The sequence below is a fragment of the Amphiura filiformis genome, chromosome 8 (genome assembly GCF_039555335.1).
Source record: "Amphiura filiformis chromosome 8, Afil_fr2py, whole genome shotgun sequence".
In the NCBI taxonomy this organism is placed as follows: domain Eukaryota; kingdom Metazoa; phylum Echinodermata; class Ophiuroidea; order Amphilepidida; family Amphiuridae; genus Amphiura; species Amphiura filiformis.
In genome coordinates this window covers 25468440-25484849 of record NC_092635.1, presented here as the reverse complement: position 1 = coordinate 25484849, position 16410 = coordinate 25468440, and the positions used below count along the sequence as shown (strand labels likewise).

General features: G+C 39.0%; 1 protein-coding gene across 3 annotated transcripts in view; it reads right to left on the bottom strand.

The window, feature by feature from the left end:
• Positions 1–11560, bottom strand: part of LOC140158852 (protein transport protein Sec24A-like) — a 48847-nt gene extending 37287 nt beyond the window's left edge. For all 3 annotated transcript variants that reach the window (XM_072182105.1, XM_072182106.1, XM_072182107.1), the window contains exons 1-2: positions 11370–11560; positions 1720–2372 (exon numbers count right to left, since the gene is read on the bottom strand). In XM_072182105.1, the coding sequence (XP_072038206.1) occupies positions 1720–2362 (643 nt within the window). In that variant the 5' untranslated portion in view covers positions 2363–2372; positions 11370–11560. The remainder of the gene's footprint in view (positions 1–1719; positions 2373–11369) is intronic.
• Positions 11561–16410: the final 4850 nt, after the last annotated feature.

Here is a 16410-nt window from a genome sequence, read left to right as displayed (position 1 = left end):
ATCTTTTAGTTCGGATTAAGACCTCAGACCTGTTGAAATCAGTCAAGAAAACAGTGATCCAAAATCCCAAGGAAGATGTTCAAAAGTTACAATTTGCTCCATTGCACCCTATTGATTTGTAAGTGTTTTTGGAGCAAGAGAACTAGCGCTGTGCTCTTTTTTTGATTAGAACATTTTGATTTTATTCCTAACTTGGGTTTTTGATCACTATTCCTTTAATTTTCTCCAATTTCAACAAATGAAATCACTCAGAGTGCAGGTATTGGCTGCTGGTTTACTTTTGGACATAATTTGTCTTTGTTTAGGATACCGGTACAGGGTGAACATAAAGTACCTTAATTCTTTTGCAATCCGTACTCTTCCAATTTCTTCTTTAAAACCATGGCTCAAAATACACAGGGGTTGAGGGCGATTAGCCCCAGCCCTAAATTTAGAGCACAAATGAAAAATATCTGACAATGGCAGCAGCTGGCTATTTAGAGTACATGTACATTATGTTCCAAATCAACAAAAGTATTTTGAGCCCTGGGTAAAACTGATTTGTGATACCAGGAGAGCACAAGAATAATTGAAATCCTTCAGTAGGTTTGAAAGCTAATGTTCAGTAACAAATGTGGTACCACATATGTCAGATAGTTCATGAGTTCTAAGTTTCCCCAAGACTTTTTACAATAACTTTTTTTACGACTAACTTGAAAAGTTTCTTGCAAAATAAAAAAAAAATAGACAAATTATTGGTAACCTATTTTGTTACAAGTACACAGTACACCTGATAAATACAATTTCACACATTGTGTTTGATCACATTGGCTCAATACATACATAAGAAAAGATGCAGTTTTGAAAGTTGCACTTTAGTCCATTCAACTCTGACACAGCATGCATAATAAACGTTACAATCAAAATGAATTAACCGAAGTGCAACTTTCAATGTGACATCTGTTCTCACATTGTATATAATCAGCCATTGTGACCAAACGCAACAATGTGTGACATGACCAGTCCAGTTGTGTCCAATACAATGTTCTACCAATTCCTTTTGTTTAATTTTGTAAGAAACATTTCGAGCTATCCTAAAAAGTCTTAAGGAGAGAACCCTTTGTTGATTGCTGCAATCTTGTATGTATACCACCTGTGACGTCATACAATCATGGAGACAGGCTGTACACTATCGTAACAGTTGTGTTCATTCCATAAGCTTACCTGTCACAGGTGGTATAATACAAAATTGCCACCTAGTTGGACAAATAAGATTGAAGGGGAAGTGCCTGCAAGTTACTGATCTGATACAGGTGTGTCATAGTTCCCATGCCCAAGTTATTAGCACCAAAGTATCAAGCACCATGCAAATATATTGACTGTATACATTACAAGTTAGCCATCAAGTTGTCTAGCATAAAAATGCAAAAATTTCACAGCCCTCATCAAAATGTACACTTGACAGAGTTGTGAAATTTGACCCTTTGAACTGGAGTTGCCTTACGAAAGGGAAATGGTTATATCCAATACACCATGAAGTGTCTGATAGCATCTTCATGGATCACTCCATACCATATCAAGGAGGGCCCCCACCTAACCTGAGGGTCAGGTGGGGCCCTCCTTGATATCGTATGGAGTGACCCTCATGCATTTTTTGTCTTGAAAGCTTGCTTTAAACTTGTGACTGACTGACTTATCAATCATCTTATAAAATTCACTTCCAATTACTTTGAAGCTTACCTGAGTGGTGATTATGATCTGTGTGAGAATTCTGAGGAGGGGGACCTGTTGGTGGCCCTTGCCTATTATACATAGTCTGTGGTGTAGGCTGTGGTAGTCCTGTAGGTGGACCCATTGGTCCAGATGGTGGTGGGCCACTACCACCTACACTTGGTGGCGGGCCACTACCACCTACACTTGTTGGCTGTGATATTCTAGGAGGTGGTCCATGCCCGTAAGAATTAGAAATAGGTTTAGTATACTGTCCAGGCGGACCTCCAGGAGGAGGTACCATGTTTGACAATCCTTTTTGTTGTGCATTGTAACCTCCCATTTGTCCTGGAGGTGGGGGCCCCCTTGGAGGTGCAGCACCCATTTGGTTAGGGCCCCTAGGCCCAGATGGCGGCGGATAACGTCCACCCATTGGAGGGCCCATTGCGTTTGCACTCATCTTATTTGACATCTGTCCTTGTGATGAAGGACCACCTTGGGGTGGTCCCATGGAAGGTGAAGCAGTTCTTTGCTGCTGAAACCCGCTGTTATATGCACTTGGTGGAGGTCCTTGTTGAGGTGGACCCGTGGGTCTTTGTTGCTGATACATTCCATGATTGTAACCAGCATTGTAACCCCCTTGTGGTGTTTGTGCTCTAGGATTCTGCATCATGTGCTGTTATCTGAAAGTGGGGAAGTGGAGAAAAGAACTGAATTAGTCTCAAGTAAGCATATTATTAGCACCAGAGGAATATATGATAGTGGTACTCGTGGCTGCAATTGTGTTAAAAAAAATGAAGAAGTAGAAAAATTGAAAACTAGATGGACCGCGGTTCTCGGATGTCGCGGTTTTCCTCCACCAAAGGGAGTGATGTGGAATTCACAAGTTGATACAAAGCTTCAAGCCTAAAGGAGAAGACTGAATTTGACCTTAGATGACACCTGGATGACCCCAAAACAACCTTTCAATGACTCCTGGGTGACCCCAAAATGAGCGCCCAAAAATTTGGCTCTAAATGTTGACTGTACCCACCAAGTTTCATGCCCATACGATAGTTTTTACTAATTTGACCTCAGATGACCCCTGGTGACCCCAAAATGACCTTCCAAAAAATTGGTTCTAAATGTTGACTGTACCCACCAAGTTTCATGCCCATATAGTAATTATACTAATTTGACCTCAGATGACCCTGGTGACCCCAAATTGACCTTCCAAAAATTTGGCTCTAAATGTTAACTGTACCCACCAAGTTTCATGCCCATACGATTTTTTTTATAATTTTACCCCACCTCCCACCTGTTACACCCTTACCCGACCTGCCAATCATTGGTTCTAAATGTTGACTGTACCCACCAAGTTTCATACCCATACAACAGTTTTTACTAATTTGACCTCAGATGACCCCTGGATGACCTCAGATGACCCCAAAATGACCTTCCAAAAATTTGGCTCTGAATATTGACTGTACCCACCAAATTTCATGCCCATACGAGAGTTTTTACTCATTTGACCTCAGATGACCCCAAAATGACCTTCCAAAAATTTGGCTCTAAATGTTGACTGTACCTACCAAGTTTCAGGGCCATATGACTATTTTTGCTAATTTGACCTCAAATGACCTTTTACCTCAGTATATGACCTTGAACCTCACTCAAAAAAAGTAGCCAGAGTTTTTGACCATGACCCACCTATCCTGAAAATCTGAAGTCAATCCGCCCATCCATGCCCGAGATATCGCATCCGGACGGAAGGACGGAAAGACGGAAGCACGGACATTGCAAAAACAGTATGCCTCGCGGTGGAGGCATAAAATGTTATAGACTTGTTCTATTATCCTCTCAAGTTACCCATCAGGGTCAGACTAGAATTTCAGCAAGAATCTGAGAATCGATTCTTGCATATTTTATGTACCGTACAATATTTCTTTTATTTTGAACAGAAAATTGTAAACTTATTATATTTTAACTAGTGGGTGTTTTGTGTTTGCAGGGTTGGCGCTAACTTGCATAATTTCTGCACCTGTGACTATATCTTTGTAGAATGCATTGACAGCATTGTGGTATCATATTCTGTTACAGTTAGTTCCAAGTGAAATCTTAATTTGCTTAGATTATTTAAACACAATGTATGTACATAGTCTAGCAAGGATCCAACAACTGAGGTGGTTGTAGGCTACGGTAGGTAGTGGAGCCCAGTCAGCCAACCATTCACCAGAAAGTGGCAAATTATGACCAACAAATTTTGCATTGGCCTAAACAAAAAAGAAGTTAAAAAGCATGATGGACTACGGAGAAGTACACTAAGCCAAAAAAGAAACTTTAATTTTTCACAAGGTGATAATCTTAAAATCCTGTGTACATCAAAATGAACCAAAATTACACACAGGGCCAATTCCACCGTTACGGACGTTACAGATGCATGCAACTTGCAACTTTTAAATGAATAGCACACCTGTTTGCTGTTAGGATAACACTTAATTTCTTAGTATGCTACTAGTACACACTCTAATGTTCAATATAATGAAGCAATTTTGTTTTGGCTTTCTAAGTTAATTAGCTACAGAAATTAGAAACGCAGCGTTACGGACGTTACGCAAAAAGTGCCTGCCTTTTGACAGATGGTACATATCCTTAAATCTCCATTCAGTTCTGTGTTTTATTTTTTCTGTTAACTATATTGAGCAAGCCCTGACTCCATTCTATGTAAACATGAAAAGCAAGTTTGAAATTAATACTCCTGTATCGTCCCACACTGTTGATTTAGTGTTACGGACGTTACATTTTATCTCAAATGTAACGTCCGTAACGTTTTTCATGATGAAAAAAAACTGTCAAGGTGCTTCCTTAGATTTTTTTTCTTTACTATCTTGAAGTAGGTGTGACATCAATCTATGGAGGCATGATTAGCAAGTTAGAAATAAATGCTCCTGTTTTGAGCAATAATGTTCCAAAATTTTGTTACGGACGTTACAAAGGCACTTTTGGCATGGAATTGGCCACAGGATTACTTTAATACTCTACTCTAAACACATGTCGGTAACAAAGCAATTGTGCAACTGACACAACAGGGGGTAGGGGTAGGGCTTTGGGGATAACAAAAATAAATGAATGGTAAAAAAAACCATACCGGTACATGTAATAACAAATAATAATAAGGACCTCCTTAAACGATTTTTAAAAGTCCAGACGATCACGATACATGTTATTTTTTTTTACTTGGCTTAATCAAATTGTGCAGACTAAATTTGTGGGATTCTTGCCAATTCACATGAGAATGTATAACTTTGATTCATGCAAATCTGTTAATGATAATCTTTATTCTTTGCGAGAATTGATTCTTCTTGCCAATATTCTGATCCTGTCCCAGGCACGGCACACAGGTCTCTTTACCTGCTTTGCCCAAGTGACTGCTCAAATTGTAATTGTAATTGTTTTGCTTGCCCCACGCATATGTGACCATCCACCACAACTGAGCCCGGATGTCTCCAGTGCCACTATTGAGATATGCTCCATTGAACTAAAACAATAAACAATAGGAAACAAAGGATTTATTGACTGTTTTATTGATTTTTCACTACTTAAATGTCAAGTACTATAGACATGATATACATAATTTTAAAGCTAATTTCAAGCAGAATATTTTGGTTGAATATCTCAAAAATGATGATTGGCGACTTCAGGGCTCAGTTGTGCTGGATGGTCACATATCATATTCATACAATGCAAATGCAATGATACAATACATGCCTAGGCTGTAATATTTTGCAGTAAACTTTTGATGAGTGCGTACTACCGTGATGTTGCAAAGTCAGAACTAACAACACGTACGGCACACGGTTCATTCATAAATTTCTACTCAGCAACACCAGATTGCCTTAGCAGCCAATCAGATACAAGTGTGTTTCAAGTTCAACACAGTAAATATGCGATGTACACTTAAAATATGCTCTCGTCTACCCCATTCACGCTATACGAAGTTAAAAATAAAGGAGCCAGGCACCACTCCCGGGGCACCACTAGGCATGCAAAGTGTATAGCATCGGAACTTCGGTGATCCCTGTCATCATTAAGCCCCGGCAAAAAACGAAATCTCGGTTTTCTCACCACAATTCTCGCTATTGAGTAATTATCTCGCTTTTACAAGCAATAAAACAAGGTGTTTAATGCCGTAAAACTTCCAAATATCATTGAGTTCCATGTCGTGTTGACAATTCATGTCATCAAGTAAGCTAAATGTACTTACCAGCGTGTAGTTTCAGTGCTTAATTGGTCTCTAAAATGTCATGTCAAGGTAATTAATACTAAATTGTAGTAGTTTATTGTTAAATTTATTAAACTGAGAAAGGATTTATAATGTAAACAACTTATCGAGGTGGAAATAATTGAACTTCTGTTTACATTTTTCGTCCTTCGATTGTTTTTTTACTCCATATTTTTACCTTTATCTCAGTTTCAAATTTGCCGCCTTTGCCCCCCCATGGACCAGATCGTGTCAGTCACATATAGATAAAATACCCGGTAATTAAATATTTCATAATTTTCAATTTTGAACGCGGGTGTGGTTTTAAACAGTAAACTAAGAATTAATTGTGAAGGGCCTTATCTCTAATTTTGGTTATAATTTTTTGTTGGATATGGACATGGTATATTTTTTCTGACTTAGCTGGAAGCTTATTTCAAGTAGTTATGATGGATTTTACTTCAGAGCCCTAGTTTTTCATCTGAGACGGACAATATGCATGAGGTGTTTTTTACCAAATTTTACAAAAATGTCACTGATCCTACGCACACGATTCATCAGTTCTGTGCATGTGATGTCATGCAGTCAGTGCGTGGTGCAGTGCTAGGAAACTTGTATAATTTAGACTTGGTTTAATTTATGTTTGATTGTGATTCATTGCTCATAGGTCTGTGTTTTCATAACATATTTTGTGGTGAAAAAGGATTACAAAATATTGTAATTTGCAATCATTTATGGTGCAACGATTTCTTCGTACCGATGGCCAATTATTGGAACTCCCGGTCATGCTGGTCGGAGCCGGGAGTTTGGAACTGACTAGCATGCTAGATAGTAGATCTTGGATCATTTCCCCCGTCTTTGTCCGACTGGAAAAAATGGGGCTGTTATTGTTTTGATCATGATTGGCAGCCCCCCTCCCTCGCTCTGCATCATGCATTTTAAATGCTACTGTGCAGACATGATTGATGGTCATTTGCATGTTTACAGGATCAGGTAATATGCTGCATGACTACCATGACTGAGTCCATTATATCCAGGCTGGACACATCACACGTCACTGTGTGATGTGTCCAGTTCATCGCCGAACTTACAAATAAGATGGACAGTTTAGCATAACGGCCTGCCTATTTACGCTTCCTGAAAACACTCTTGCACATAACATACAAAACCACAAATTCACTAACTTCAACTTGCACTACCGACACAATGAAAAATATTTTAATTATTACCGATCCTTCAGAATACTTGCAAATATTGGCAGTTTCATAAAATCCCGCTGGTGAAAATCGTAAATTCCACAATCTTCTGTCAGATCCAGGTCAGTAATCACAGATGGGCGAATCTACCAGCGTGACAAGACCAGAGATAATAAAGGATGAGAGGCCACGCTGTACAAATAGCCTGATTCGCAAGCGCCGTAAATGCTGGCCAGATCTTCTACGGTCGTAGTATGATGAGTAGAGAGACCATAGAGCCCTATATAGGGCTCTGTGGAAGAAACGGTTCCTAATTTTGAAGCCATGGATAATAAACTCATCCCAAAAAGAAAGTATCCAGTTTGATTTTGGCTCATAAGTCAAAGATGGGGTCTTAAATCAAGACCTACCAAAAGTATGTTACAGATAAATTTATTCCACACAGTTTGATACCTCATTTGTCCAAATCGATGCGAATTGATTACACAGCGACCTTTTAAACGCAACGACCTCAATTTTAAAAGTTGCAGTAATTCCTATTGGTGTGGTTTTCCTGCTTCTCAAGATTAGTCATAAAGGTACCCAATAACAGAGACGAATGAAGACTGTTTAACTTCACTTCATGTGTTTTATTGAATACAGATACTCTTTTAGTCCTTCCTTAATGTTTTGCCCTTCACTCTTTACATCTTCTCCTGCTGCATCAATGACTGCCAGACAGCTGCGGAGCATGCTCTCAGTGAGACGCCTGATGCGCCCTTGATCTATCGCTGCCCATAATTGAGTAGCAGGACCAAATCAATAGGAATTACTGCAACTTTTTAAATGGAGGTGATTGCATTCAAACGGTCACTGTGTCATCAATTCTGCGTTGATTTGAACACATGAGGTATCAAACTGTGCGGAATAAATTTATCTGTAACATACTTTTAGTAGGTTTTGATTTATGGCCACATCTGTGACTTAAAACTAGCCTCCAGCACAAATCCTGTGCACACGATGGTTGGATGGGCGGTTTACACAATAGGAACTGCGATGCATCCTAAACTGGATCGTTTCCGTGTATTCGCATTGCATGGTGGGTAATCGCCTGCCAGTTTGCGTAGCTCCACGTTCACAACAGTTTAAATTCAACACAGGTAAATCCATATAAAAATTAACATGGACACAAAATTGACAAAGCTTATGTAATTCAAATAATAAAATAATAAAATGTAATATTATCATGATAGATGCACGCTTTATTAAAACTTGAAAAGATTATTAAGTCCAATAATTTGTTTGTGTTAGCTTGCACGAGTCACAAAATGGCGACCCATCACGCATTTTCTGCATGACATTAGTAACTCACTGTAACTGTCCTCAAACTAGCGCCAGTGTGTCTCAGGCCTGATAACGACCCCAGGTAATTTTATGCAGAAAGTTTTGTTGCGAACAGCTGCAGGTGACAATTAAACAATGAACACGGCTTGTGTATGTACATGCGTGGCCCCGCAGGGGTAGCGTTTTAAGTGGTCTTGGGGTCCAGGACTCCTTGATTTGGCAGGTCCCCGTGATTTGGACCCCTTAATTTTGTGCGTCTGTGTAGAATTAGATGCCTGGACCCCTTTATTTGCCAATTTGGACCCCTGGCCTCGGCAGGTCACCGCTAACCCTGTGCGTGGGGAGGCTTGTACGTCAGCTGACGTGTTTTGGACATGTTCCGGCGTAAAAAGTGTCGTTTTTCTTCATGAAAAATACCAGCGATGACCAGTTTTTTGCGGGCAATTTGATTTACAGGTATGTCGGTTCGTCATAGGGTAGAAATGATAGCTGTACAATTTGTATAACATACAGTTTAACATAGGCCTAAACCAGGGTTCGGTTTTTGCCGGCAAAAACCTGTTTTTGCCGGCAAAGTGGCAAAAACCTGGCAAAAACTGTTTTTGCCAGTTTTTGCCTGGTTTAAACCGGCAAAAATGGCAAAAACTGGCAAAACTCACATAGTCACTCAAATATTAAAAAGTGACACAGAAAGCTCATAAACAGTAACACACAACTTTTAACGAATCATTCAACATATTTTTTGTCTCATTAAAATTAGATCCTTAAAATGAAAAAGTTTTGAATTTGATACATGCCACATTTCGGTTAACTGCACTTGAGCAATGAAAACGCATGCCTTTAATTTCTTAATATATTGCTTATAATTACAAAATCTGGCCTTGTTACACTCGGGAACTTATTTTTGTAACTTAATTAATTGTTTTGAGATGAAAAAACTGAACTATAAATCACTTTTTTAGTTTTTGCCATTTTTGCCGGCAAAAACTGTTTTTGCCAAGTGGTTAAAACCGCGGTTTTTTCCACATGCGGCAAAAACCTGCGAACCCTGGCCTAAACATTTATGGGCACAAATCGACTTTCCGTATTATGCAAAAGTATGTGGATGTGGCAGGCATACGAGTCCATGACCATGATGACTACTCAGACTCAGTATGAGTATACGTACGATGAGAATCAATTACAATATAAGGTAAGGGGTTGTGCAATTTAATTATGTGTCTGCCAAAATCGGTTGCCCCCCCCTTTAGCCATGCCAAAAATCTTTGCCCCCCTTTTGATGTGTCAAAAAACCTTTGTCCCCCCTTTTGATGTGCCAAAAAATCTTGGCCCCGCCCCCCTTACACATAATCTAGGTATCCCAGGCAAACCTTAGTTAACACATTTGCTAGTCAGCGAAATTCGCCGAGACCGGGGCCCAAACACAATTTACATAGAAATTTGAATTTTTTTCGAGAATAGGCTGGTGAAGGAAACCTACATTAAAAAATATGTTTTCTATACTTCACTTGACCCAAATATATGATTTTTTATGGTGATAATCAAGTCGCACATGGAATTTTAGAGTGATTTTGATAGCAGTTCCATTAAAAAAAAGCTGCTATCGCCATGAGACTAAGATCTAGAAACACCCCTAAATGCCGTTTTGGGGAATTTTGCTAGCAGAATCTTTTTGATGAAAGTCAATCTTTGACAAGAGGTAACTTTGTTACGGAAAGTGCTATGACAAAAATGTTTTCAGTTTTGGCTTTCTTTACTCAATGGCTTTAATTTGATATGTAAAATGATGCAGTTTGATGGCAAATTTGAATTCACCTAGCATACCTACAATACATAATCATAATGCAAGATTTTGGGGAACCCGAATTTAGAGCATAACCGTAATATAGAAATGGTGCCCAAAATATCTGTGCCAAAAATCGCTTGGCCATTATTGCCCACCCTCCCCTTTCGACATGCCAAAAATCGCTTGACCCCCCTTTTTTACTTTTGACCTGCCAAAAAATACTTCCCCCCCCTAGCCCCAGACTTTGGCCTGCCAAAAAATCTTTGCCCCTCCCCCCTATAATTCACCACCCGCAGTGCCCGGGGTACACCAGACAGGGTCTAATTCTGCATTAAACCGGGCAACGTTATTTCTATAGATCTGCTGTGCATTCAAATTGCATTGTATTGCATCGTAATTTCATTTGTGTTTAGATATGACTATGCTAATTATGTTTACACAACATGAACTCACGTGTTTTCAAGCAAATTCGCCGATAATAGGTGATCAAAAGCGATCGGAATGTTACAAAAGTACAGATCGCATTCAGCTTACTTCATATGAGATGATCTTTGGAAAAATACGGCATAATTTGTCTTGGTGTTTGCGGAATGCCATGCAGTAAAATATTAATACGTTGCAATTCATGATTGACAACTAACACTCGGCGTGTCCTTCGTATCATCCACTGTCAATTTCTTATCCACTCACTAATCCTCACAAAAGCTTTGTGTTGATTACGTATAAATGTGTGGAGGCAAATTGCAATAAGTACAATGAAATAATGAGTAGGGCGGGCTCCGAGACGGATTTCTTCTTCATCTTACGTAACAGTATTATACACCAAAAAAAACCGGAAGCTTGTCGTCTGGCGCTCTAGCTAGCTGAAATACAGCAAGATAATGTAAGATAGTAAATGTAAACCAGTATTTTAGCTAGAGTATCTCGAGCTAGGGTACACATAATTATTGCACCACCCCTAAGATTCATGACTGACTCGGCGATCAGCGTTGCATGGTTGACGTTGACATTTCGTCATGTTTTTTTATTGTCAACTCATGACCAACCATGAAACAACGCGTACGTACGTACGTACGTGTTCACTGTGTTGTTCAACTTTCATGAATTTTGTCTTAAATCAACTACATAATATTACCTAAATATCATGATCATGTGAGAATTGATCTAATCTTCAGTAAACGCTGTATTTTCGACGCCACATCTACTCCAATTCAGCCGTCATTGTTACTCCTGTTTTGGTCAAAACACCAGAAATGAAGGTTATTATGCAAATCGCCGGGTACACACACATCCGGAAATCCTGATCAGACAGTGCATGCGCAGTTGTTTTCCTATTGCCCAACGTGGCATTTCCCATAGATCAATTCTCGTCGAAAAAACCGGGGGCGTCACTACCAACTCCAATAAAGTCCATTATTATGTTCTCAGAATCTTCTTCCCTATACTTTGTACAGAGTTGAAGTGTCCAATATAATCAACACTTGGACACAAAACTTGGACTGTGTTGGATAGGCTCACTTTTTCCCCCAAAGTTTTGTTTTCTACAATTTTTTGACCAAAACTCATTTTTGACCAGGCCTGTTTTGACTTGCTCATTTTTGACCAAAATCACATTTTGACGAAAATCACATAGGCCTATTTGACCAAAAATCACATTTTTGACCCAAAATCACATTTTTGACCAAGAATCGTGGTTTTTAACAAAAATTCAAATTTTTTTACCAAAAATCACATGCCCAAAATCACATTTTGACCAAAAATCAAGCCATCCGATTTTATATCAACATGGATCGTCTCATCAAGAACTGTCTTTTAAAAAAGACAACACCATGGCTGAACTTGATCACAGGCCTACATCATCATGCGCGTATTCAGGAGCTTTCAGGGGGGGGGGGCTTTGGGGTGCGCGAGCCCCCCGGGGTAAAAGCGGGGCGGCCAAAACGAAGGTGCGGCGCCGCGGCGGAAGAAGATGGGCCCGAAGATGGGGCGGTAACGAAGGGGCGGCAACCTACATCAAAATGTGTTGCTTTTAGGGCGCTAGCGCCTATATAATCCTTTGCATGGACGCATCATATAAAGCTTGCCTCAAGTTTTTCAAACACTTGGCCTATTTCTAAATATCCTAGAGCAAAAAGATTTTACAAGCTTTTACAATACCCCAAAATTTAAGAAAGTTTCCAAATCTATGACAAAAAGAACCGCCGACTTTACTTAAAATTAGAAAGAAAATTTTAAAATTAGGCACACGGCTTCCAAATCACTCCGCGCCGGATCATCTGGATGAACATGGAAAAACAGTGGCATGATCGACGGGAATTATATGATAAACATAATTTTTCACCAGGTTCGCCGTCGCAAATAATAGCTAATGATAAAAGGAGACAAGTAGAAAAAGTGATCCTGGAAATCGAACCCAGGACCCGGCGGTTTACGACCTGTAAAGGTCCTGGGTTCGATTCCCAGGCGGGATCACTGAGGTCCTGGGTTCGATTCCCAGGCGGGATCACTTTTTCTACTTATCTCCTTTATCATTTGCGACGGCGAACCTGGTGAAAAATTCTTATTTATCTGGATGAATTCCAATAAAAAATAGGCCTAAATCTTTTTTGAGGTATTTTGGGCCTTTCTGTGGACTTGTGATAGATATACCAGAAATAAAAGTTTGAGACCTATTATATATAGGCATAGGCCTATATGAACTTGGATCCAAAAAATGTTGCGGCCCAATTTTTGAAAAAAGTAGGCAATAGATTGATGGCAAACGGGTTTTCGGGGTAGAAACTGGTCGAAAATTGCAATTGTGCTGTTTAAACGCCCATATCTCAAAATTTAATTAGAGGGCTACATTAAAGGGGCATTTCGTGATCCAGCCTCATCCCCCCACTTTTCTCAAAAAAAGTTGAGATTTTTATATCACTGGAATACTCTGGCTACATTCAGGGGGGGGCCCGGCGGGCCCGGGGGCGCCCCCCCTCCCAAAAAAAAAGAGGAAAGGAGAGAAGAGAAGAGAAAGAGGAGAAAAGGAGAAAAAAAGAAGAAAAAAGGGAGAAAAGGAGAAGGGAAAAGGTTAAATTGCACGTAGGCCTATAGTAGGCCCATGCCTAACTCGCAGTCGGGTCAGTCTATATAGGTATGTGATTATTTTGCTTGAAGGCGGGTCCTCTGCCTAAAAGCATGTGAAAATTACGGCGGGCCCACCGATATGTAGGGCCCGTCACATTTTGTCACCAAAGTCAGTAGGCCTATTAAGACGGACTCCGAGCCGACTTCAATTCAACACCATGCATGCTTTAATTGCGAATCTCAAGTCTTAGGCCTATAAAGTGTCAGTGTTACATTTAAAATTTTACAAACCTTTTTTGTTTTAAAACGCAATGATAGTGTAAAATGGTCCACCAAATGGCTTCAATTAGGTCTTCATTTTGCAAAAGTTTCTCACTTCTGAGGGGGGCATACCCCCCCTCAGACACCCCCTGTGTGCGCAACTTTATGTTTACATCTAAAGCAATATAGGGTAATTTATTTATAAAGGTTAAAACTTGTCCACGAATGGCTTCAATTGGGCCTTCATTTCGCAAATTTTCAGCCTTTTGAAACATAAAATTTTACACAATAAATAGTGCAAAATAGTCCACCAAATGGCTTCAATAGGCCTTCATTTTACAAAATTTTCTCACTTCTGAGGGGGAACATCCCCCTCAGACACCCCCTACGTGCGCAACTTTATTGGTACATAATTATAAAGCAATAATTCACACAATAAAAGTCAAAACTTGTCCACACTAATGGCTTCAATTGGGCTCTTTTTCTCAAATTTTAGGCTTTTTCAAACCAAAATTTTACACAATAATAGTGACAAAATGGTCCACCAAATGGCTTCAAATGGGTCTACATTTTCCAAAAGTTTCTAACTTCTGAGGGGGCACATCCCCCTCAGACACCCTACGTCGCGCAAGCCTTCAGGATGAAGCCGCTTCGCGGCCATTACTTACATTTCTTTTTTCAAAAATTGGGCCCCCCTCTGACTGCTCTGGATCCGCCACTGGGCTACATAATGTTTATGTACAAAATTTTTCTTGCAGATTAATTCGTTTAGCAAAGATATTGCGAAATTTGAATTTCGTTCTGGTGCACCAGAACGAAATTACAACGTATTGTCTATGGAGCAGTGTAATACACATAATCATGCACAACTCGCAAACGCAAAATCGGAATCAACTGAAATTTTGGGAATATGCTTTTTTCGTGGATATGTACTGAAAAATGTCATAAAAAAAGGATCACGAAATACTCATTTAAACATGTTGAACCGAAAAGTTCTAAAATCAAGCAAGCAAAGAAAAGCCTATACGCATTTTCATGTGTCAATTGGGACGCTCTATTGGTGGTGTGCACCCTCAAAGGAACAGTGTGTTACGTAATCTATTTTCCCTCCTTCTATATTAAACGTCCTTTCCCATGCAGGCCTACTCCTTATTCCAGAAAAATACAGCACTAGTTTTTTGTAACTGAAAAAATATTTCCAGCATCCAGTTTTGCTAAATGAAACATAGCTAGCTAGGCCTAAATCATAATCCTTAATAGTATACAAATATTAACTGTCTATGAGTGTGATGGTCGAAATATAATCAATCGGTGAAAGATGGATTGTTCCATTCCACGAGCCATTCGGAAAGTTTACCCCCCCCCCTCATAATTATTGCACAGCCCCTTATGCATTCTAATATTTTCACATTTTCTAATCTTTTTCATAACCAATTATCAAAAATAACATACAATATTAAAATTATGAGCTTAAACTCGGCTACTCTTCGCCTGGGCTATACTCAAGATTTTGATTCGACAGAACGTGGCTACAATTGAAAACATGACATGCATGTTTTTGGCCTATAGGGTAAATTGGGGTAAATGGAACGGTGGGGTAAATGGAACGCTGAGAATACAATTCCCTCAATCAAGAACAAAATTGGGCAACATCATACCGACTGTTCCATTTACCCCAACGCCATACGTTCTGCTTTCGTTTCATACCCCAAGCGTGGGTTTACTCGGTATTTGAGTGGAAGAAAATCTCAAATGTTGTCACTGACCTTGAAGTGGTGCTACGGTTCAGTGAACATTACTAATTTAAGGGTATTGATTCCTAAATATTTAAATGTTGTGCTGAGAGTTGTCTTACAATATTGGCAATATGTTTGTTTTCTACAATAACATAAATGTTTTAAACAATAAAATAGCAGATTTTAATGATGAAATTATGCAAATTAATATGCTAATTAGCTAATTAATTAGTTTGGTGTTCCATTTACCCCACAACAGATCCACTTGGGGTAAATGGAACACGGTTGACTGACTTCAATTATATATAACATGTTAATATTTTTTTACTAATTGGTTTAATTATTATGAAATTATATACTACAAATAATTAATTCATGGTAGATTAGGCCTCCTATTGATTTTTTTAAATCTGAAAATCATTTTTTCTGTTATGTACCGAGAAAAAGTGTTTTTTTACGTGGTATTTGACCATGTTTATATAAAAACATGAAAACAAAATTATTTTTGTTAACCTTTTGTTTAGTCACAAAATATATGTTAAATAAAATATTCTGATGTCTTTTCAATGTAAATATAGCTATGAATTTAGGCTCCTTGCAAGTAATGCCCCTTGTTCCAATTACCCAACCCACTGTTCCATTTACCCCAATTTGTTGGGGTAACTGGAACACCATGACCATGCATGTATTTGGACCGACACAAGAAACAAAGCCATAAAATGGGAGTTTATCTGTTAAAACAAGTTGTAAAAACATATTATCTAATTATTGAAACAAACAAAAATCATATATGGATACCCTCCTGACCACAGAAAGTGATTTATTGCTTAAGCGTTCCATTTACCCCAATTTACCCTATTCCCTCAGATTGCAAAAATATTAAAATTTGACTTTTATTGCCAGTTAGAACGAACTAAAGGATTAGGATTTAGCTATGTTTCACTTGGCAATAATATTTTTTAATCCCAAAAAATTTCGTAGGCCCTAGTCGCCCTAGTGTATTTTTCTGTCATAGGGAGTATATAGGCCTAAGAAAATTATTTGATTGGCGTACGACGTACCCTAAAATTAGGCCCGACCCTAGACTTTCTTCTTCTTTTATTTGCAAAAATAATA